General features: G+C 41.2%; 1 protein-coding gene across 3 annotated transcripts in view; it reads left to right on the forward strand.

The window, feature by feature from the left end:
• The window catches only part of Sema5a (semaphorin 5A), a 437,549-nt gene extending 418,991 nt beyond the window's left edge, over nt 1–18,558 (forward strand). For all 3 annotated transcript variants that reach the window (XM_021182965.2, XM_029469705.1, XM_029469704.1), the window contains 6 exons: nt 1,366–1,584; nt 7,151–7,321; nt 9,533–9,688; nt 10,376–10,423; nt 14,684–14,895; nt 17,403–18,558. In XM_021182965.2, coding sequence (XP_021038624.1) covers nt 1,366–1,584; nt 7,151–7,321; nt 9,533–9,688; nt 10,376–10,423; nt 14,684–14,895; nt 17,403–17,522 — 926 coding nt within the window. In that variant the 3' untranslated portion in view covers nt 17,523–18,558. The remainder of the gene's footprint in view (nt 1–1,365; nt 1,585–7,150; nt 7,322–9,532; nt 9,689–10,375; nt 10,424–14,683; nt 14,896–17,402) is intronic.
• The last annotated feature ends 3,893 nt before the right edge of the window (nt 18,559–22,451 follow it).

Below are 22,451 nucleotides of genomic sequence, written 5' to 3' on the forward strand. Positions count from 1 at the left end.
AGACCAGGCTGGCCTCGAACTCAGAAATCCGCCTGCCTCTGCCTCCCAAGTGCTGGGATTAAAGGCGTGCGCCACCACGCCCGGCCACATATATTTTTTTAATTCCTTCCATTGTCCAAAACCAAAGCCAGTATGTTTTAAAGATTAATAGTATATATTCAGGAAAAAACCTATAATTTTTAAAAATAATTTTATGCAAAATTATGAATTTTTATAAAACACATTTTTAAAAAGATACCCGACATTTTATTAAAACTGTAAGCATTGCCCATGGCACAAAGAAACACAAACAGTCTGACTTGATGGTCATGATTTCTAATGGCCATCCTTATGTCATGTTACTGATAGCTTGAGAACTGAAAAGTGGACTGCTGTGCTTCTGACCACACAACAGGAGGCTTAACTGTCCATCCATCATTGTTTGTTTATTGCTAACCCACAAAGCTCGGGATCATTCCAGAAAGCTGCTCCTAATGCCTTCTCTCAGATAATCCTTCTGCCTGTACTTCACCATTTCTAAGCAAACAAGGAAGTTGCTAAAGATTATATGTGGGGATTGGGGTTGGGTTCTGGGATTGGGGGCTGGGTTGCTGGGGAGGTGTTCATGGAAGCACCAGGGTCCTAGAGACAATGAGTGAATGGGCTTAGGGTCATACTGGGCTGCATCTTCCTCAAACAAAAGGTGACTGGGTCTGGTTAAATAAGTTAAAATGCTCAGAGCAGGCCTGACATGCAAGGAGTGTTCAAAAGTCAATTCCATCTTCTTGTAATGCTCACCTTCCCTCACCCCACCCCACCCACACCCCTGCTCCCTGCTGCTCTGTTTTGTTACCAAGCATGCTTATTTGGGAATGGGATCTGGGCAAACTGTCTGGAGCAAAAGGCTATCTCCATGGCCTTTGGATTCAAGGGGGATTAACTCTGACCCTTTCACAGCATGGATACACACTGAAAAGGGTAACTGTGAAGAGACAGGCCTAAGTATGTCCCCTTGTCCAGATGAAAGTCTTTTCTGTAACACCAGTCCCATGATGCAAGAGGACAGTTTACAGTAGAACTCTCAAGGGAAGGGAAGTGAGATCATACTGTAGAGGCAGCTACAAAAAAAATTCAAGAATTATCAATGTGGCCTTGCTATCTTCAAATGCGTTAGCACATTCAGATGGAGTGCCATGTGCATCCTAATTGGAAAGTGACTGCAGGAAGGAGTCTTGAGTTATGGGAAGCTGCCAATCAGCTGCAGTGGGTTTTGGCTATTGAAGTATGAAAGGGTTCAGTTGACTATTAGGGTAATTCTAGACATGAAACACAGCCTATACAGGAATTAAAGTTCCTACAGAATCTCACTTTGGGTTTCCTTGGCAGGACTTTCTGGAGACTTTCTAAGAGCTGGGCGATACTCTGCTCATACAGTCAATGGGGCATGGTCAGCCTGGACTTCCTGGTCACAGTGCAGCAGAGACTGTAGCAGGGGCATTCGGAACCGGAAGCGTGTTTGCAACAACCCAGAACCCAAGTACGGGGGCATGCCATGCCTAGGCCCATCACTGGAGTTCCAGGAATGCAACATTTTACCCTGTCCAGGTAAGTGGTTCACAATGCAGAAAAGACTGGGAAAGCTGTGTGCTTGCAGCCTTTAAGTACTGAAGCCACTGGAGACCACTCCCTTTTTGAGAGATATGTTCTTAGAAGTGTGTGCAGTTATTGCAGCACCTGTTGGGAACTAGACAAGATGAAAGGAAAAGGAGCCCTGGATTCCTAACTCATCCTCGCTATTCTAGACCAAAATCATTACCACTGGTTGAAAATCTCCCTTTAGTCTTTCTTCAGGCATGCAGGCAGCTAGCCTGTGACTGGCAGGGTTCCCTTCCCATCTTGTTTGATGCAAACAGAGACAAATACACGATGTAATGAATTACATGGTGTATTTTGATTTTACAAGAAAGCACAGTATTCCCAGGGTCCACTTTGTCTTAGTTATAGTTGCTGTTGCTGAGATGAAACACTACAACCAAAAGTAACATGGGGAAGTAAGGGTTTATTTCACTCACATTTCCATATCATCAAAAACAGTGAGGGCAGCAAATCAAGCAGGATGTGAACTAGAAGCAGGGGTTGATATAGAGGACATGGAGGTGTGGTGCCTACTAGATTGTTTCCTTGGGCTTGCTCAGCATGCTTTCTAATAGAACACAGGACCACCAGTCCAGGGATGGCACCACCCACAATGGGCTAGGCTCTCACCCATTAATCAGTAATTTAGAAAATACCCTACAGAGTTGCCTGTGGCAACCTGATCTTATGAAGATACTTTTTAAATTGAGGTTCCCTCCTCTCAGATGGCTTTAGCTTGTGTCAAGTTGACATATACTCAGGTCTTGTGATCTTAACCCTGTCACTAATAGCGATGATGGTTCTTTGGAGTTGTTTGCAGAAATACATGTTGACTCCAAAATAAGTGTTAATTGCTTCCAGGATACAGACAGATCTAGCCTTTCCGATATGGCCTCTGCCAAGTCCATAGAGTCACAGCTTCCTGTATAGGAGAGATTTATTCCAATATTGGGTACATTGGTTTTAAGGGCATGGAATTCTTAGCTTCTATTCCTGTAGATAAATAGAACTTTCTGAACCATTTGAGTAATAAACTGCCTTATAAGAATTGAATAAGCCTTTGTGGCTGAGATGGTAGGCAGATGAATGATTAGATAGATGGATAGATGGTTGCCTGGGTTATTCTTTGGATGGGTAGGTGAATGGATGGATGGTTGATAGATGGATGGATAGATATGTGAACAAATAGGTTGATGGATGGTAATGGATTGATAAACATGTCAGTAAAGTTGAAATCAAGATTCCCAGCTTTGTATCACATGATTTTCCTTTTGTGAATAACAAATTTTTTGAGATCATGATTAATTATACCATTCCACCTGTTCTCTTTTCTCCCTTCAATACCCCCTGTACTCCTTGCTCTCTTTTAAATCATGTCTTTAACTTTATTGAATATGTCCTTAAGTACTTAAATACAACCTGTTCAATCTATATAATATTGTGTTTATATATGTTTTCAGAGCTTGTCACTTGGTGTTTGATAGTCAATTAGTATACTCTTCCTTGGGGAAAACTATTTCTCCTGCTCGCAGCATTTCTTATTTGTATAAAGTAGTGGACTTGTGAGCTTTTCTCCTTCCACACTGCCAGTGATATCATCCTTGTTCAGGTCATATTTAGGCATCAGGTTGGTGAGATTTTATGAATATAGGTTCTGACTAAATCCTATGTTACTAAGAGGTACCGCCTCACAATTAATTCCCTAATCTTTGTGCTCTTATAGCCCTCAACCCCACCTGCTGACAATATTCTCTCAGCCTTGAATGCAGTAGTTATGCTGTAAATATTATCTATTATGACGGAGCTCCACAAATCTCTATTTTGATCCCTTTTGGTTTTCTGTGATACTCTCTGTCTATTGCAAAGCAAAAAAATCTATAGCCACTTATCTTTGGCTATAAGTATAAATATTTGGAATATATTTGGGAATTGTGCTGGTTTAAGAAAGGGACAGTTGTATGTTTTGCTTCTCCAAGATCCATGACTTCACTAACCCTGAATAGTTGGGTAGCTTCCAATGCTAGGTATTTTTTCCCTCTTATTGCATCAGCCTGAAGTCCAATTAGAGAGCTTTTGGTTGTTGCCAAGTATGTGTATACTACTACTACTGCACCTATAGAGTTATGGCATCATGATGTTAATTATTATAGTTCATAGATAAGTAGGACTATTGGTTGCTTTTCTTCTTTGGAAATTTTCATGGTACCTGAAAACTAGTTCTCAGGAATCCGGGCTTGGGGTTAGGTCTACCTCGGGACCTCTGGACCCTGTGTCTGAAGGAGATGGGTATCTTCAGAAGTAGGGCACCTTACATCTCTGGAAAGCAACCAGGGATAACAATAGTAGCCCATATTTTGAGAGTCTCTGGGACAACCCTGACTAAGAACTCAAAAGAGATCTTTTTAGAACTATTATTGGGTTCAATAGTCTATAGATAATTTATAGCTCTTGTGGAGAGTATTGTCAGCCCAGATGAGAAATTTTTATTTACATTATATGCAGTAAATAGTATATATAGTATATACTATAAAGTATGTGTGTGAATATGTACACGTATATGTATGTATTATACATATTATAGCTATTTGTAAGTATATAGTTAATAGTTATGATTTCCTCTGAGTTTTTCAGACATTTTACTGTTATTTTACCTGCCTTCTGATTTACCCCCCTCTCCTCTCCATAATTAAAATCCCCATTTTCCCACCACTTTCTGATAACATGTAGTCTTCTATTCCCTTCTATTTCTCCTGGTCATCACCACTCCACAATGCCCCCCTTCCACTTTCTTGGTTTCTGTAGTTATTTCAGGTAATATACTCATAGCTGACAATTTGGATCTACAGACTTCAAACTAGAAAGAACATTTGTCTTTCTAGGTCTGAGTTACACTAGTCAATATGATCTTTTCTAGTTCCTCCCATTTACCGGTAGCCAAGGTTTTCAATGATGTCTTTGGTCCTGCAGCTGTGCTAGTCCCCCAAGGTTTGTGTGATTGAATTTCTCCAGCCTCAGGATGTTCTTCTTCAGACCACACAACTTTCCCAGCCAAACTGATGCTGAGATGCTGGGAAAGGTCGCAGAGTTGCTCTTTCCCACAGCCCATGTGGAAAGATTCCTCCCCTGGGTGCTTGGAGGCAGCGTGGGTGTTATCACTAGATTTGAATCAGGACTATGAACTTAAGCCAAAGAGAATGTCATAGGAATGTCATTCCCTCTTTTCTAGACTCTAAACTTAATTTCTTATGTGCATTAGTAGCCTATGTGGATTCCTAGAGATGCTTGGATGTGGTCATGGTCCTCAAGGGTAAATGTTTCTTGTCCATATCAAGGACAAGCATCATCTGTGGATAGTTTTAATTTTATTTTTGTTGATTTGCTGTTGAGCCAAGATTATGTGTACATGGCCTGAATATCTTAAAATAACTCTGTCCTCATTTTCTTTCAAAAGCCAAGATTCCTTTGTGGAATTGTCCATATCTTTCAACCAGGAACTAGGCAAATTCAAGGTTGAATAATGTGTGACGATAACCTTTTTCTCCCACATTCTATAAAATTCCTAAAAATGCTATAATGTGTAACTCAGCTAAGAGCTGGAGGGAAGTGCTGCATTCTGTAGGCTGAGCTTTGCAGCCAAAGGAAACCATATTTAGGGCAATTTTACCTAATTTAGAGCATTTTCTTCCATATAAACATGCATTTTAACCCTACTAGGTTCCTAGTGATCAATTACAAAATGCACTACCATTTATTAATGTTCTGAGATATTGCAGACAGACAACTGGGTAAGAATGGTTGCTATGTGGCATGGGGATTTAAGTTTGAACCCTCGAAATCCATGTGAATGGGCTTATCTGCATGTGTCTGCAACCTCAGCACTGAGAAAAGGGAGAGGCAGATCCCAAGAGCTCCCTGGCCAGTAAGCCTAGTGAAAATGGTAATCTGAGTGAGAGATCCCACGTCAAAGCAATAAGAAAGAGAGAGCATGAAAGCAGAAGGCACCTAATTTCCTACTCTGGCCTTTGTGTGCAAGCCCATGAGGGTATAGCTGGGCTGGGGAGCTAGCTGAGCACAGGGGTACTTACCTTCAATTCTGGAGGATGTGACTTTATCGGTGTTACTAATAGAAGTAAATAAGTAAGGAAGTAAATAATAAAGTCAAGCACATAGTAAAATGATTATTCTTTACCTTCGGAACCCACTCCCAAGTAATTTGTCCTAACATTGACTGTCACATGACTGTTTCTGTTCATCCTGTTATTTTTCTGCTGGAATTTGATGCAGCTATAAAGACTCTAAACTGTAGACCTTGACTGACAAAGCTAGAGACAACAGATGGTTGTTTGTTGCTATGAGTATTCAAATGAGAAGAAAGTAACTTCAGAGTCACCCATAAACCTCAGCACAGTAAGCGTAAGTTCTTTTGATAAGGTTTAATTCACAAGGTTCCGTTTGTCATTCTTCTGTAAACAATAGGCCCAGGGAAAATGAACAAGGGCACAGTGACTCAAAGTAGTGACTCTGACAGATGTGTGCTCTCTGGAGAACAATACAGAAACCTGTGGTATGTTGGGGACACTATGCTTCCTATCTGTAGCATCTTTATGCCCTTGGACCTTCAGACCGGGAGATAGAAAGTACAGAACTTATACTCAGTGCTTCTTTGGAGAAGAAAAAGCCCTACTGTTCCTCAGTGTAGAACTGTGTGGCCCAGGCTTCAGAAAGATGAAGAATTGGCACCACATGTTCTTCATGAGCTGACAGGCTGTAACTGCACCACTTTATCCCTCTGAACAATCACAGTGTGTCTGACACTTGGGGGTCAATCATGCAGCTTTATCTTACTCTCTTTCCTCAATGCTGACTGTACTCTGTTTTGTCTTATTGTAGCAGTGGAGTATTTAACTAGAATTCCAACAACTTTTTTTTAACTCTTATTGAATGATTTAATATATAACTTTCATTTCAACCAGAATAATTCTTTGTAATTAATTGCTTTCCTTCTTTGAAAGAATAAAGATCTAAGCTTCAAGGTGTTTGTCTAATCATCTCATAAACTGGTCTTACTTAGGATATATTAAGTGGTAATTCAAGCCATGGGCAGAATCCAACATGGATGGCAGGAATTATGTGACTTGTAAGGAGGTCTGTTGCCTAAATTATTGATCCTTACCTTTAGGACTTTTCAAGCCAGCTAGATAATAAAAACAACCAAGGTGAGAACTAGCTAGTTAATTATTATGACATGTGATTCATGGTTCCAGGGCTAGAAGCTTCAAGTCACTTACTTTGATGGTGCTTAGAAATTATATGTTGAGAGATATTTTCTGGAGGACTAATAGAGGATCTAAAAGGTACTAGAAAGATTCTTCAAATCTGTATCTACCACCAAGTAGGAAGCATCAAATGCCCCCACACCATGAGTGGCTTTTGCTGTGTATACCACTGTCTTCTATATGGTGTGTCCTATCTCTATGCGTGTCATATTGGTCTGGTGGGGACTTAAGAAGCTCCATGGTTTTGTGTCCTTTTCCAGTGGATGGTGTGTGGTCTTGCTGGTCATCCTGGTCTAAATGTTCAGCAACCTGTGGGGGTGGCCACTACATGAGAACCCGTTCTTGTTCGAATCCAGCCCCAGCATATGGAGGGGACATCTGCCTGGGACTGCACACAGAGGAGGCGCTCTGCAACACACAGACCTGCCCAGGTACACAAAGCATTGGAAACTACATTGCTTTAATGCAAACTCACCTTTCTTAATTTTGAATGATGGAATGAAGGATGGCAAGTCACAATAAATACTTAGGAAATAGAATGGGTGGCAAGTTGATCTCACATTGCCTCTCCCTAATGTGATTTAATAACACATGGTTCTACAGCAAAAAAATAGTTTTCACATTGTACTATTTCAGTTTACAAATGGGAAAGCATATACATTTGGGGGGAGCATCTAAGCTACCTTACCTAGGAAATATACCTCACCTCAAGTTTGACCTTGTTAGCTTACACTGGTGACTCTCACGTAGCAACAGGCTTTGCTGGTGAGAGAGACGATTGTAGAAAATAGATGGAAAGCAAGCCAACATTTGTCGTATCCCCACACTGATATGTTGGACTCAGTGGGAGAATCACCTGTGGGTCCGTATTATACAGCCTATCCCTGCCAAGCATGTGTTAGATGCTTAGCATAAGTCCAGAAATGTCCCAGGGGAGCCCTGGGCACTGGGGGAGGGCACCTCCCTCAGGACACCTCCCTCAGGACACCTCCCTCAGGACACCTCCCTCAGGACACCTCCCTCAGGACACCTCCCTCAGGACACGTCAGGGTTAATACTCAGAGGTAATGCAATGGAGGAAAATATAATGGATGAAGTCCAGTGTCTTAGTCAGAGTTTCTATTTCTGCACAAAACATCATGATCAAGAAGCAAGTTGGGGAGGAAGGAATTTATTCAGCTTACACTTCCATACTGCTCTTCATCACCAAAGGAAGTCAGGACAGGAACCCACAGAGGGCAGGAACTTGGAAGCAGAAGCTGATGCAGAGGCCATGGAGGGGTGGCGCTTACTGGCTTGCTTCCCCTGGCTTGCTCAGCTTGCTTTCTTATAGAACCAAGGACTACCTGCCCAGGGATGGCACCACTCTCAATGAGTCCTCCCTGCCTCGTTTACTAATTGAGAAAATGCCTTACAGCTGAATCTCATGGCAGCATTTCCTCAAGGGAGGCTCCTTTCTCTGTGGTAACTCCAGCTTGTGTCACGTTGACACACAAAACCAGCAAGTACTTCCAGTCACCTGTTAGAGAATCAAAGCAAAACAACAGGAAATTAGTAATATGAGGGAGTAAGCCTCTTCAAGACCATGGCTGGGGGAACTCTCGGCCCTGTGGTTGACATAGAATGTATCAGACCTGGCACTCTGACATACAGAACCACTTGGGGTGAAAACAGAATACTTTCCTAGATTTAACTTTAACAGTGAAATACGCAGGTACATTTAAAGGGACTTCAAACCAAATTCTTCTAATCATTCCGAAAGCCAGTCTTTTATATAAGCCTTTGAAAGAAAAAGTAAATCCATTTGTGTGAGTCAGTGCACAGCTTGGATTTCTAGGTGTCTGTCCCCAAAAACGTTGTATAGGAAAATGTCTTTCTTATATTGGTAAATATATTGGTGAGTAAGTAATATGGAGAGTTCATTCCTTAATTTAATATGTGAGTCCTATTCCTACTCTGTCCATCTGGATGGATTGAAAAGTATTCCAACAAGCTCTCCACCTTAGAGCAGAAATGTTCTGTCAGTACTTATCATTTGGCCTTGACTCAGGACATGGGAATTGACTTTATTCATGTCACCAGGACTGAAATAAAATGAACTCGGCCTCAAGGCCAGCCTGGCTTTGGCATAGTGACTTTGCAGAGTTGTTTTTATTGCAAAATAAAGATACTTTAAACTTTTGTTTAGAACGCCCCTGGTTTCTTCCCATTAGCATGAAACACTGGTCAACATGGGTCCTGTGGGAAATGTCCAGGAAATAATCTGTGAACATCTTTATAGGGGGCTTGCTCTGTAGGTAATGGTGGCTGTATTGATGATTTCTGACTCCCAGAAGTTACATTTGTATCAAGAGTTAGTTTATTGACTATTTAAACAAAATCACTCACAGAATAGAAATGATATGGGACTTAGATTTAGAACACTTAGTTTATATACATTATATCTGGTTTAAATTTATTAGCATTTTTACTCCTCCTCATGTGGATTTATTTACTAGGTTGTTAGATACTATGACCATATCTTATTTATGCACAGAGCCATTAACTACAAAGTGTGAGAGTCTAAAGAGCACTTCACAGTGATTTCCTGTTGGTCAATATCATCAGGTAGCCCTGCCTCTCCCCTCTTCTGGTCTCTGCAGAAAGCTGGTCAGAGTGGTCAGACTGGTCTGTGTGTGATGCATCTGGTACCCAGGTCCGTGCTCGGCAGTGCATCCTTCTGTTTCCAGTGGGCAGTCAATGTTCTGGAAATACTACAGAGAGCCGGCCTTGTGTATTTGACTCTAATTTCATCCCAGGTAAGGGCAGAGATGTTTATCAGTGTGAGCAGAATCATTGTAATATCCACAGAGGAAATGACCCATTGGGTCAGTCTTTTATCTGCTCTTTGAGGCTGTCTTTGATGAATTAAAAATGATCCTGTCAACTGTTGTGGTTTCAAGGTGACTGGAATATAGATTTACAGGTAACTAGAGTGGAATTTAACACTATGTCTTATATAATTTATTGATTCTAATGTAGTCTGAGGATTTCACTACAAACTTTGAAAACTAATTGCTTGTTTTAGAATCACATTAAATTCATTACTATGAAAATATGACTGCACAGAGAAAAGGACCATTCTCTTCATGTAACTCTCAATATACCAGGGAACACAGATGTCAGTCACTAGTGTGGCAGACTTCTTGAAAACTAGGTTGGTTGTTCCTTTTTCCACAGGCTTCTTTTTTAAATGGAAAATCAACATTCAGTTATCATAGGGGACAATCACTTGTCACACTGATCCTGTGGGTATCGTGTTCTATGTATATAAACCCCTGAACACCACCAACTCTATGCATAACTAACCCACTCCATGAAAATTAACCAAGCTTTTGAACCTTAGACTCATATTGAATTAAATCATTGGTGTTTGCAAATGAAGCATGGATGCACATTTTCTTCCCAAAGCCTTTGTGCATTGTGATTGGATTTTTGTTTTTCAGAAGTGTCTGTGGCAAGATCCAGCAGCGTAGAAGAAAAAAGGTGTGGAGGTGAGTTCTGTTAACAGAGCTCTTGTGGGGACTCTGACATATGGCAGCTGTTATCTTTCCAGCATGTTCCACCATTGGATGAGGATACCATGGCAGGGAAGCCCCTGCTTATCCCCTAAAGTTTGTCATGCTATCTTAGACCCTGCACGAAATGCTTCTAGAGTCAAACATATCCTATCAGTATCTTCCAAAGCTGCCACAGTCTACAGTTCTCAGTGGGAAACTTGGAGACAGGCTTTGGAAGTTAACATTTTCCCAATTCCAGAAGGGAGATATAGGGCATATGCTAATGGTCACCCAGCACAGGCTCTGGTGCTATTTAGAATCTGCTTCTCTGGTCATACTGTAATTCTGGTTACACATTGGGTATAAGCTAAAGGAATCAGTCAGTCAGCATGTCACTGCAGCCAGATGAATGAAGAATAGCAGGTTTCAGGGATTTTATATTGGGAATTGTACTAAAAGAGTAGTACACATTGGTTTTAATCTGCACTGTGTATGTGGGGACTGTAGAGTTCAATGATGTAAGGCTACTGTCTCATGTCCAAGTGAGTCATAAGTAAGGGCTGATTATCCTCGTAGAGGGATGCTATGGGGATTTCAAGTTGAAAATTGATCATAGAAAATGGATCCCAGTAGATCCCTGGGAGATATGCATGAGTCTGTATATATGACAGGCATGTATATCTGTCTGGGCATAGTCTTGGTCAGCACTAGCATTTCAGCCAGATGGCATGCTGACCTTCAGGAAATGCAGGTTGGGAAGGCAGAAGTACACAATTTGTTTTCTGTCTTTAGAGAGGTCAATACAGACCCGAGGGTCTTATAGGTGGCACCTCTGGTTTGCTGCCAGGGTCTCTCAATTTATTTTAGCTCTGGAAGAATACCTAAGTCTTAAGCAAGTCCAGAATCTAGCCTGGTGATGTTATTGGCTAAATCTCAGAAAGTGTGATTACTCTGAATTGTTAGGAAACTGACTACTGTAACCTTTAAGCTACTAGCATTGATGTTCCAGCATAAGCAGGTAAGTGGATCTTAGGCTATAGCTAATGGGTTTAACTGATTGCCTAGCGTGAGTATTTGGGTAAGTTTAGAAAAAATTTATATATGCTTTATCTTTATTAGTGAAAAATCACTCAAATGTTGTGCAGAAAGCAATCCAAATGAACCAACTGGGTGATTAGTCTCCATTCTAGCCTTACTATCCAAAACCAAGAAAAAAAGGGAAGGGGTGAATAACCAGGATTAGTAGAGAAAGGGGTCTGACACCAAGACTAATGACCAGAGTTCCATCCCAAGATCCTACATAGTGAAAGGAGAAAACTTACTCTTAAAAATTCTTCTTTATCCTTGGTCCTTCCACATATGTATGAGCTCATTCTCTGTCTCTGTCTCTCTCTGTGTGCCTCTCTATCTCTCTCTGTCTCTCTCTGTCTCTCTCTGTCTCTCTCTGTCTCTCTCTCTCATAGCCACACACAAGCACACACTCACATACTTGCATATACACACATGCACATACTCATACACACACACATAAGTAAATGTTAAAAAGACAAATATTTTTAGGGAATAGCCACATTGTGCAGGATCTTAAGAGATTTAGTAGGCACCATTTTTCCTTCTGCAGAAGATGTGCTCCTATTGAGAGTTCTTTCCACTTAGCTATTTTTAGTTGCAGGAGACACAGAGACTGAATAGTCTCGTCATAAAGATGTCAGCTGGCCGCAGCTTCCCCAGGCACCTGCAGGAATAACTCATCTGACTAATGACGCACATCTGCATAAGGAGACCATTGTACATCTCCCATATGCAGCAATGAAATATGAGTTATCAGGGCAGTAGAAAGTATTTTTATCAGTATGTGGCACTGACTCAGGGGAGTCCTAACAGCTAAAATAGACAGAAATGAGAACTCATGTGACATCAGCCTTGCTTATCATCACTATAGCCACAGTCTTCAGTAAAAACAACACAGTTCTAGTGCTTGCTGGTAGAAAGAAGCAGAATGCTTTATGCCACAGTCACATGCTAAGAGTCCTGTCCCACTACAGTCTCTATAACAAAGCAAGAAATGCCCAAGGTTTATAACTTCCCTCTTTGGTCTTACCATTGGACATTCATGTAGGATGTTCTCAATATATTATCCAGCCATAGTGCTGTAGACTTCTATGGTAGGAACTTCACTGTTGGTTTAGAATTTCAGTGCATCTAGGAATATGTGTTGATCATTGCTGGTAGTGGACCAAATAAGGGAGGTCAATTTCTCAGGAATCTGAGTTCTTAGAATATGGTGTCCAGAAGCAGGCAGAAGCATTGTACAGGAGGAAGCTCAGGGTCAGAGCGCATGTAAGAGAGTTTTAACTTCTACCATCTATCACAGGTCAGGCCCTGATGACATGTTTCATATTTTGAGGCTCAACTTCTGCCCTGGTTTTCTTGACCTGGACCATGGATACTGATAGAGCTCTAATGCCCCAATGTCCATTGATGAATTCTAGCAAGTGATCTTTTCACAAGTGTCAGAGTTGGCCTCATGCTAGGGTGGAGCTTAAGCTGTGTGGCAAGTGTCAGGAATGGGCATGGAGGGAAGGTGGCTCTACAGACTTCTAGGAAGGAAGCCAGTGGGAGTCAGTTGTAAACACCACAGGCCCTGGGGTTGCAGTGAACTCTATGTCTTCTCTAATGCTCTCAGGGGCTTCCTCTACAATAGGGGTGTCACTCCATGTCCACACTGATGCTCAGTAGCTCCTCCACAGCCCCACTGGATTCTGGGGTTGGCAGATTATGAAAAACCACCCAGTGATGTGGTAGTCCATGAAGATACTTGTGGGCAACAGTAGGGGTCCTACCCATGCTTCCTGAGCTGTGAGGACAGAAGGTTAACAATCGGAATACAGTTAGTCCTCTCATGCCATGCAGAGTGGGAGAAAGGAAGCCATCGTCTGCTTCACGTGACTCTCACTTAGCCCTGCTCTGAGCACTGCAGGGAGGTTGGGAACTTCAGCAGCAGTGTTTTCCCAACAAACATGGAGGTTTCCAGATGGTTATTTCTTAGGCATTCCATAACTCTTGGTGTGTTGCCAGCATGCCAATCAAACTGCTCCTGTTTTCAAGATACACATCATTGCAACACACTTCTTGAGTTTCTACTGCCAATAACTCAAGAAAAAGAAACTCAAAGAAAATAGTGCCTATTAAAGAGACAAACAGTTGATCAAAAGAGAATAATTCAAGTCCAGATGAATCCTTTATTTCTTGGAGTAAGACTTTTTTTAAAAGATCACCTATATGCTAGTTAGAAAAGGTACTCTACAGGTTAATATGCAATGAGGGAGGAGAGAGAGACAGAGACAAAGAAAGAGAGACAGAAAGGAATAAGGCTATGCATCATCTCTAGAAAGATATAGCCAAAACTAACTACAGTAACTGTTTGAGAAAGAAGATGGAGCTGGGTGGTGATAGCACCTTTAATCTTAGCACTCGGGAGGCAGAGGCAGGTGGATCACTGAGTTTGAGGTCAGTCTGGTCTACAGGAACAGCTAGGACAGCCAGATATGCACAGGGAACCCCTGTGTTGAGAAACTGAGAGAGAAGAGAGAGAGAGGAAGATGCACACACACACACACACACACACACACACACACACACACAGAGAGAGAGAGACAGAGACAGAGACAGAGACAGAGAAGACATTTATTTCCTTCATAGCCTTCTAGTACTGACAACATTTGTATTTACAAAAATACAATTGACAATATTAGAATTCATGTAAATGGAAAACATTTTAAATTAAATGAAACACAAAGGAGGAAACAGTCTGGCTTACAGGATTGCAGCACTTCAGAGCCCCAAGTGAATTCTTCCTTCATAGGCTACAGTAATGCTGGATAGATAGATGCTCATTCTGTTAAAGTCCAAAGACACACTTTCTGTAGAAAACTCACAGGCCAATGGTTACCATGCTCTTGAAGACTCTGAGATCTTCAGAAAAAAGCAAATATGTTTTCATTGTAATACCAACAGTGTTCAAGAAGTTTGAGGAAATTATCTAAATCTGTAAGAACTCTAATTAGAACCAGACTGCTCACTATGGACAAGTTTTTCTAGACCCTGACATTCCCAAGAACTAAACTACTGTGACATCTATACCTTGGGGTACACAGTACCTCCTCTTGGCTTTCTTTTCACTTGGACACTTTGAGAGTCAAGTAGTATGTTCTTCTCAAGAGTGATATGACAAACATTTGCCCTATTCCACAGAGTTCAACATGTTCCACATGATGGCCGTGGGGCTTAGCAGTTCCATTCTTGGCTGCCTCCTCACACTGCTTGTCTACACCTACTGCCAGAGGTACCAGCAGCAGTCCCATGATGCAACTGTCATCCACCCTGTCTCTCCTGCCGCCCTCAATAGCAGCATAACTAACCACATCAACAAACTGGACAAATATGATTCTGTGGAGGCCATCAAGGTAAGGAATCTGCAGTAACAGCTGCAGCTAGGAAGGCCACAAATGTAGGTGACACTGGGGCTGCCAGCCAGGCTCAGTGGTGGTGGTCCTGATGATGGATAGAGAGAGACCAGCTACTCTAGACTTTTGGGTGTTGGCTGGATGTTCTTTGGTGAGTGCAGACAGTGTAGGTTTTGGTATGCCCCCTGTAGTAGTTGTAGGAAGCCTATGAGTATTGGCTGGATACTCTTGGGGATGGAGGGAAGGTCTTTGGAATTTTGTTTTCTTATTTGCCTATTCATATTGGAAATAAGACAGAAAAAAAAAAACGATGTAAAATACCAGTAGATAGTAAATCTTGGAGGGTGTCTAGCTATGTCACATCTCTGCTTCTTGCCTTTGAAAAGAGATCTTTCAACAAGTGACCTCCAGCCAAGGACTGACAGCAGTCTAAAGACTACAGTATGGCACTCAGATGTCCATGTGCATTTCAGGAAATGAGCAGAGTTCCCTTCAGTCTCAGTATGCTCCTATGTAAAATGGATATAGTAATGCATAACTCTATGCTATGAAGTTTCAATGACATCACTCGAGGACCAGCATGGGAGCTGCTGTTCTTACTGTGTTCATATAAGAGGTCAAGGTATAGCTGGGAAGACATGGGGGCTTTTGTCTACTGTACTCATCTTTGGCTATTTTCCATGTTCATGAAGGTAATTCTCCTAAGCCAAGACTGACTCATCTTCTGTATTCCTGTTGAGTTAGTTGTTTCCCTTAACATTCTTAGAAAATGCTGGCATAGCCTGTCTCTGCTGTGATGGCTAACTTTAAAATGCCATTCCCTTTTGTAAGAATACATAGCACACTCAACACCAGGAATCAGGGAAGAGTTGGGAAGAGTGCTGTGAAATACTGTCTGATGATTGTGCTACAGTTATCACCATCATGGTCCCACAACATCTCTGCTTATCTATACAAGATCAAACAGCTGCAGTCTGAGCATAAACAGGGCATAGATGATCTCAAGATCCTACTACATACTGAGGAGCTATGCTAGTGGGCTGTTTCTGGGGGAGGAAGAATCACTCTTTACTGAGTATATGGTCCATAGTAGGTTTCTCATGCTCCTGCCCTATACTCATGAACATATGGGCAGTAATAACTAAGCCTACTGGTTATTAAACAAACAAACAAACAAACAAGCAGACATGGAAGCATGAAGTTCAGAAGAAGAAGTGTTGGGGTGATGAGAGAGGAGTTAGAGTGAGGAGAGGGGGACCAGATATCATTTTATTGTGGGAAAATTTTAACATTGTATAAAATTTTAAATACAGTTTTTTAAAAAGATGATGGATCAAGGAGAAAGTGATCGATGGAGCGTTCACTCACAGTCTATCAGAAATGGGCTATAGCGTTGAGGGAAAACCTGAGCTACTGGCCTTTGAAACAAATCTGCAGACCTGGTGTAGCTTGATGCAGACACATCATTGACCCTGTGGTCCTGCTATTTTACTCAGTAGTAGGTAACTGAACTGGCATGGGTTCTCACCTCGGGTGCAGTCTTTCATTGTGAGATGATATTAGACATGTCACTGTCATAATGGGAAGGACCCCATGTATGTGGGTGTCTGCCTAGTCTGCAGTGGATACTTCAGTGACTCTGTTTGACTATTTGTTTGAAGTTAGCCTCTGTTATTCTGTTTCATCTTTATCTTGTTCTTCTCAGTGTTTGCCTTCCCCCTGGAAGAATTTGGCTCTTTGACTTTAACCTGAGTCACAGAGAGCAACAGCAGACATGACACCGTTTAACAAGCACGGAGTAAAAAGAGATTAAGGCCTCTAAATCAGATTCCCTTGTTCAAATAATCTCTATAAGGTCTTTGGTAAATTATAATGGCATCTGGGCCAGAAGACTAATTTCTTTAAGCATGTGGCTCCTTGTCCATACTCCAGTTAATGACCTTGGTCTCGGGAATCTATAGGTAACATAAATTGAAGCCACTGGATTATTTATTTTAAAAAACTTAAAAATAGAATATTAAGGTGATGGTTTGGGAGGTGGGAAAATAATAGGAAAAATAGAAGGTGAATATGATTAAAATACACTTACAAATTTCTCAAAGGATTAGTGAAATCATCACATTAAATGCAGCTCTCTCTGGAAGTCTAGAAGCACATTGATGTATCCCAGGTATGGATGGTAAGTTGGGCCATGCATGTAAATTTGCATGAGTCTTAGGGATTTTCCAGAAAGTCAGACTTTGGATTTCTGATTCTTGCTCCCTCAGTTCCATCCTGATTAAAGTGCTATAGTAGGCCAGATGCTGTTGAAGACAGCCACCCTCATTTAGTTATTAGCCAAGTCTTCCTTGGGGCAAATGAGCTAAGAAGGCAGTAAATGAGAAGGCACTTTTGAAGCTAAATAGAGCCTTCGAATAGAGCTTGAATTCCACACTGCATCTCCTGATTTTATTCATTTGAATCACTATTTACTGAGCATTCTAAATCTTTTCAAACATATTTTACAGGCATTTAACAAAAACAACTTGATCTTAGAGGAGAGAAACAAATACTTCAACCCACATCTCACTGGGAAGACCTATTCCAACGCCTACTTTACAGATCTCAACAATTATGATGAATACTAGCAGCTCTTATACTTTGGGCTCGTTGTAAACTCGCTGCTCCTCAAAACCGTGCTCCATGGCTGCCCATATTTCTGAGGCTTCAGAGATGACGTGTGGAACCATTTCAAGTGCATTTCAAACCAGGACTTTCCCGTCGCTACCAAAAAAGTGCACACCCTTAAATGCTTAAACGTGGTGTTGTGAAAATCTGGTCTATAGAAAACATTTGGTTGTTGCGAAGTGAGCCATGGTATGACATTTTGTATTGTACTCATCCTAAACTCTAACTAGTCTACTGTTTTTTCAGGAGTTTTATTTCATAAATGTGCCAACCACATTGAAAAGTGTCTTTGGAAACATAGCAATGTCATGCTTTTGAGTGTAGAGGGTCAGGATGTTTTAACTTGGAAACAAACAAACAAATAACCAGGCACTTTAATCTGAGAGATGCATCCCCCCACCCCACCCTCACACACACACAGTCCAGAGTAATTCACAGAATGAAGGTGTGGTTAATGCCAACTCCCCCAACCTGATGACTCTTGGTTCTTGGAAACAGCTTGTTTGCACTTGGAGTGATTCTGCCTAGGGATTCCACCTGCCCTGGAGCACCGAGTCTGGTCTACTGAGACCCGCTGCTTTGGTCTGGGGCAGTGACTGTCATCACTGTTTGGTGAACACATGAAGCAGAGAGCAGCGCGTGAGACACACAAAAGTGTTCTACAGCTTGTTCTACAGTGAAGCTAACCCTACTCCTCTGACTTTTGGATTCCATGTCATCCCAGGAAGCTCCTTGAGCCTGAAGACCAACTTCCCAGACAGTGAGCTTCCTAGCTGAAGAGCCAGTCTGAGCATTTGCGTAGACTCCACACCCTTTCCTCCCTCCCTCCATGAGGAGAAAATTCTTCAACAATTATGATGGAAAATAATGAAAGTACCAAACTGTAATTGAAAGCGACTTTCAAAAAAATTTTTTGTGTGTGTTATGCAGTGTTTAATTAACTGATGTAATTGAAAGCTACATTTTATTTTATTTTATTTTTTTTTGTGTTCTGCAGTTATGCTGTTAATGGCTTTCTTTTGTACTCAGCATCTCTGATGTGGCTAATGTGCAGCAAGGCCCCTATCAAGAGCATTAAAGGTGTGTAAAGCTGTTCCTCAGTGTAGTCACACTGGAGTGGCACTCCAGTACCATGCTCTCCTCATCTGTCCCCTGCTGCCCCAAGACCAGAGGAGGGAAAGGCTCTGCTGTGCTTTACCTCAGTTGCTGCCTTCCTTGTCCTCTGGCTTACTGAGTCCCACTTCTGCTCTAAGACAGTAGCTGTCAGGATGTACCACGAGAGGTAATGGAGAAGAAGATCAGGGTTTCAGTGACCCTCCTCTCTCATCCTAATGGTTGAATGTTCTAAGGCTACTCTTGAGGTCCTCAGAGGAGTATAGAGTGGTTAACATCTGATCTAATGCTTTCTAAGGTGAGGACAAAAGGTTTGTCTGCACCAGTGGTCACTATGATAAAGGCCTGGGTAGGCACTCATATGTGTTCTTATGAATATATAAACTTTCATGCCTATGCAGATATAGAGCACAGGGAGTGAAGATTACAGTTTTTTTTAATGAGTATATGTTTTCCCCCATGGAATATAAAGAAGCAATCTCAGAAAACATTCCAGAAAATCTTATGATTAATCACAAATTATTCTCCTATAAACACATTTTTCAGATATAACTCTGTGTTAAAATTGAAATTAAAACAGCAGATGGGCTCTGGGAGATGTGTCAGATTGTGAAGAAATGGCATATGGGAATATCGGGGTGGGACATTGTGTGGCATTTCACACACTTTTTCTACAGTGTATGAGGCCTCCATTGCACACACATTTTTAAAATCCTCACTCACCAGACAGAATGTGTCAGATGATTTATTCATTGTCTCTAGGGTGGATTTTTAGTGGATGCTTCAACTCATCTCATTACTTTCTTTTAAGAAAAGAATAAATCCTCCTGGCATAGCACTATTTTACTGTTTTAAAAATAATCTCCCCTTCTTGAATATTTCTCTAGTTTAAAAGGTCACTTTCTTTCCCCTCCGAAGAAGAGTACAAATATTTCAAGAACGTATGGCTACACTTGATAGGAAATGCTTTCTAAATGACCTGTAATCTGACTTTCATCAATTTGATATAGTAACCCCACCCCAGAGTTTGAAATAAGACAGTTTCCTGATATTAGTATTGCTTTTTTTGAAGTCTCATTTTTTATTGCCTCCTTCTCTGTTCAAATCCCCACCTCCAACCACCACGGGTCCCTTTCTCTTATTTTGCTGAACAATTGGAGCAATTCCTTAGGAATACCTTGAGCTGTATTCTGCTTTTCACTACCTGCTGTGTGGCTTATTTTCTGTAGGTGTACAGCTGGGGCCCCTGGTGCAGTGTATGCCACACTCCAGAACTTTCACTGGCACAACACAAACACATGCACACCATACACGCATACACACACACACACACAGACACACACTTTTATTTCCCTCCCTACTTCCTCCTCATAACCCTTCTTCCTTTCTTTTATGCCTTCTTTATTCCCTCTCTTTCTTCTTTCCTTTTGCCTTTTGATGAAAGAAACACACAGAGGAATTAATATTCTAAGCTACATCTGGCTGAACCTGTTGCTAAATGACATTAATCAACTTATTTTCTAGAGTTAGGGTTCAATTTTGGTGTCCTCTCTCTGATTAGACTGTCATCAATCATTCTATGTGCTGACATTCTGCAGAAAAAAAAAGAAGAGAATTTTTGCACACTGTATAGCCAGAAGTATTTCCAAATACCCTGGGGACTTTCTTGGAACTGGGGGTTCTGTCACCATTGATTGAAGCTATCTCAGTGAGTCCTAAGAAACTCTGGGACATTGGGTGAAGCTCTGCTTCACAGAAAAACCTCTGTCATAATAGTCCTAGACTTTTTCTTCAAAACCATCCAGTGCAAGCTAGGCACCTTTATGCCTCTGCTCCTTAAGACTTTCTCATAGCACCTTAGTACCTTTGTCCTCTTGGATGCATCAAAATGCATATTAAAGTAGATTCTACCTGACATTAACATGTGTGTTGATGGAAGAGAAGAGGGTTTCTTGAGTGCATGATGGAATGACAGAGACACTAAAGGAATTGAAGAGAAGCCATAAACTGAATGACTGTGATAGCATCTGCTATGGAAATGTCTCTGTCCCTACGAAGGACCAACCCATGTGTTTGATCTGGACCCTGTTGACTCACAGGTAATACTGAAAAGAAAAAAAAAAAAAAGATGTGGAATGTGATATGAAAAAGCAAGGGTCATGTTACTCTCTGCTGATTATCTGCTGCATGCCCTCTGGTAAGGATCTGGCCCACAACCAAGTACTGAGGTTCTGGCATTTGGATGCATCCATAATCAAGTGTCCTGGGTGCATGGGTCTTAGTCAAGGGCATCGTTATCTCCTTTTTTATCTACAAAGGAATGAAAACTGCCAGTGTTGACTGACCCCCATATCAGCAAATGTTCCACCTTAATCATTGATAGAATCAGGTGTTGCCTTCAATACTGTAGGCAATTTCTCATCAAAGGGAATTCCACCTATGGACTATATTATTACATAGTTGAGTAGCTCAAGAGATGTTATCCTAAATATGCATCAGACTTGTACTCTGTCAGTTTGCCTAAGCACAGCCTACTGGTATTTGAATTTGGATATATCCACATGTTTCTTTTCTGAATATTTTTCCCTTTTTGAATAACCACAAATATTTCCCCAACAGAACAAGCCAAATTCCTCATCAGTTTTTCCCCAGAGTCATCAACTTTTTAAACTTTTCCTAGACTCTTTGGTGGGCCGTTCAAGTTTTAAATCACACTTTGGAGTACACTAACTTCAGTGCTACTGTGTCAAAACCCAGTTGGGGAGCTCCAACTGGAAGTAGCAGACACTATGTACCAATGGGTGGTACAGTGAACTGTGTCAGCATTAGATCATCTGGTGACAGGTTATGTCCAAGTCTCCTGGCTCAAAAATATCACTTTCCATGGAGATGTCAAAACAGTGCACTTAGACTCCTTTTCAAGTTCTCTGGTGTCTTTCTAGAGTCTAAAGATGGAACTGGGCAGGCCCAGTTCATCCATTCATTCTTACTACTTCATGGAGCATCTAGAGACTTATGTTAATACACCATTGTCAAGATTCCAAAGCCTGTTAGTACCATGGGTATGTAATACTGTCTTCTAGCAGTTACTGCAGAGCATTGTGAGTACTCTGCTTCTTTGGGAAATGCATCTGAAATGGGAAAACTTAACTCAATGTTCTTGTTAACCTAAGAGATGTACCACAGGGAATGCTTTTGAGAGATTACAGTCCAGGGCCTAGGGATTGTTTAATCTCTGCATCTTATCTTTCCAGTTGTTATCATTAATTAAAGTGATGTAAGGAGATTTTCCAAGCTCTATACATACTAATCTATGGCCTTGAGGTAGTCTCTGTAGATAATCTTATGAAATGAAGGAAATGGTTGCTTTCCAGTTTGCTACTTCTCCTTTTAGGTAACAAAAATCCTGTGGATTATTAATGTACACATTGAACTATTGATAGAATTTGCGAAAGTTTCTCTTCCTTGTAGACTTCATATCATAATGTTGTATTAACAGAAATTTGATACACGTTGCTGAAGCAACATGGAAACCTGTCTCTTAAAATAGCTCAGACTGCAAAGACTATATGCAGTCTCCTGGATACCAAATTCAGAGCCTGGTACAAATAGTATAGTTCATAATAAAAGCTCATCCCTGAAACATGATCCCTTTGAAAAATGATGTCCTGCCATTTATGCTTATTATCCATGACCAGAGCCTCTATCAACTCTGTTCCCAAGCAGAAATGCTTTACTGGGAACATTACTGTACATGTAACTAAACTGATCAAGGA

Source organism: Mus caroli, chromosome 15 (assembly GCF_900094665.2).
Source record: "Mus caroli chromosome 15, CAROLI_EIJ_v1.1, whole genome shotgun sequence".
NCBI lineage: Eukaryota > Metazoa > Chordata > Mammalia > Rodentia > Muridae > Mus > Mus caroli.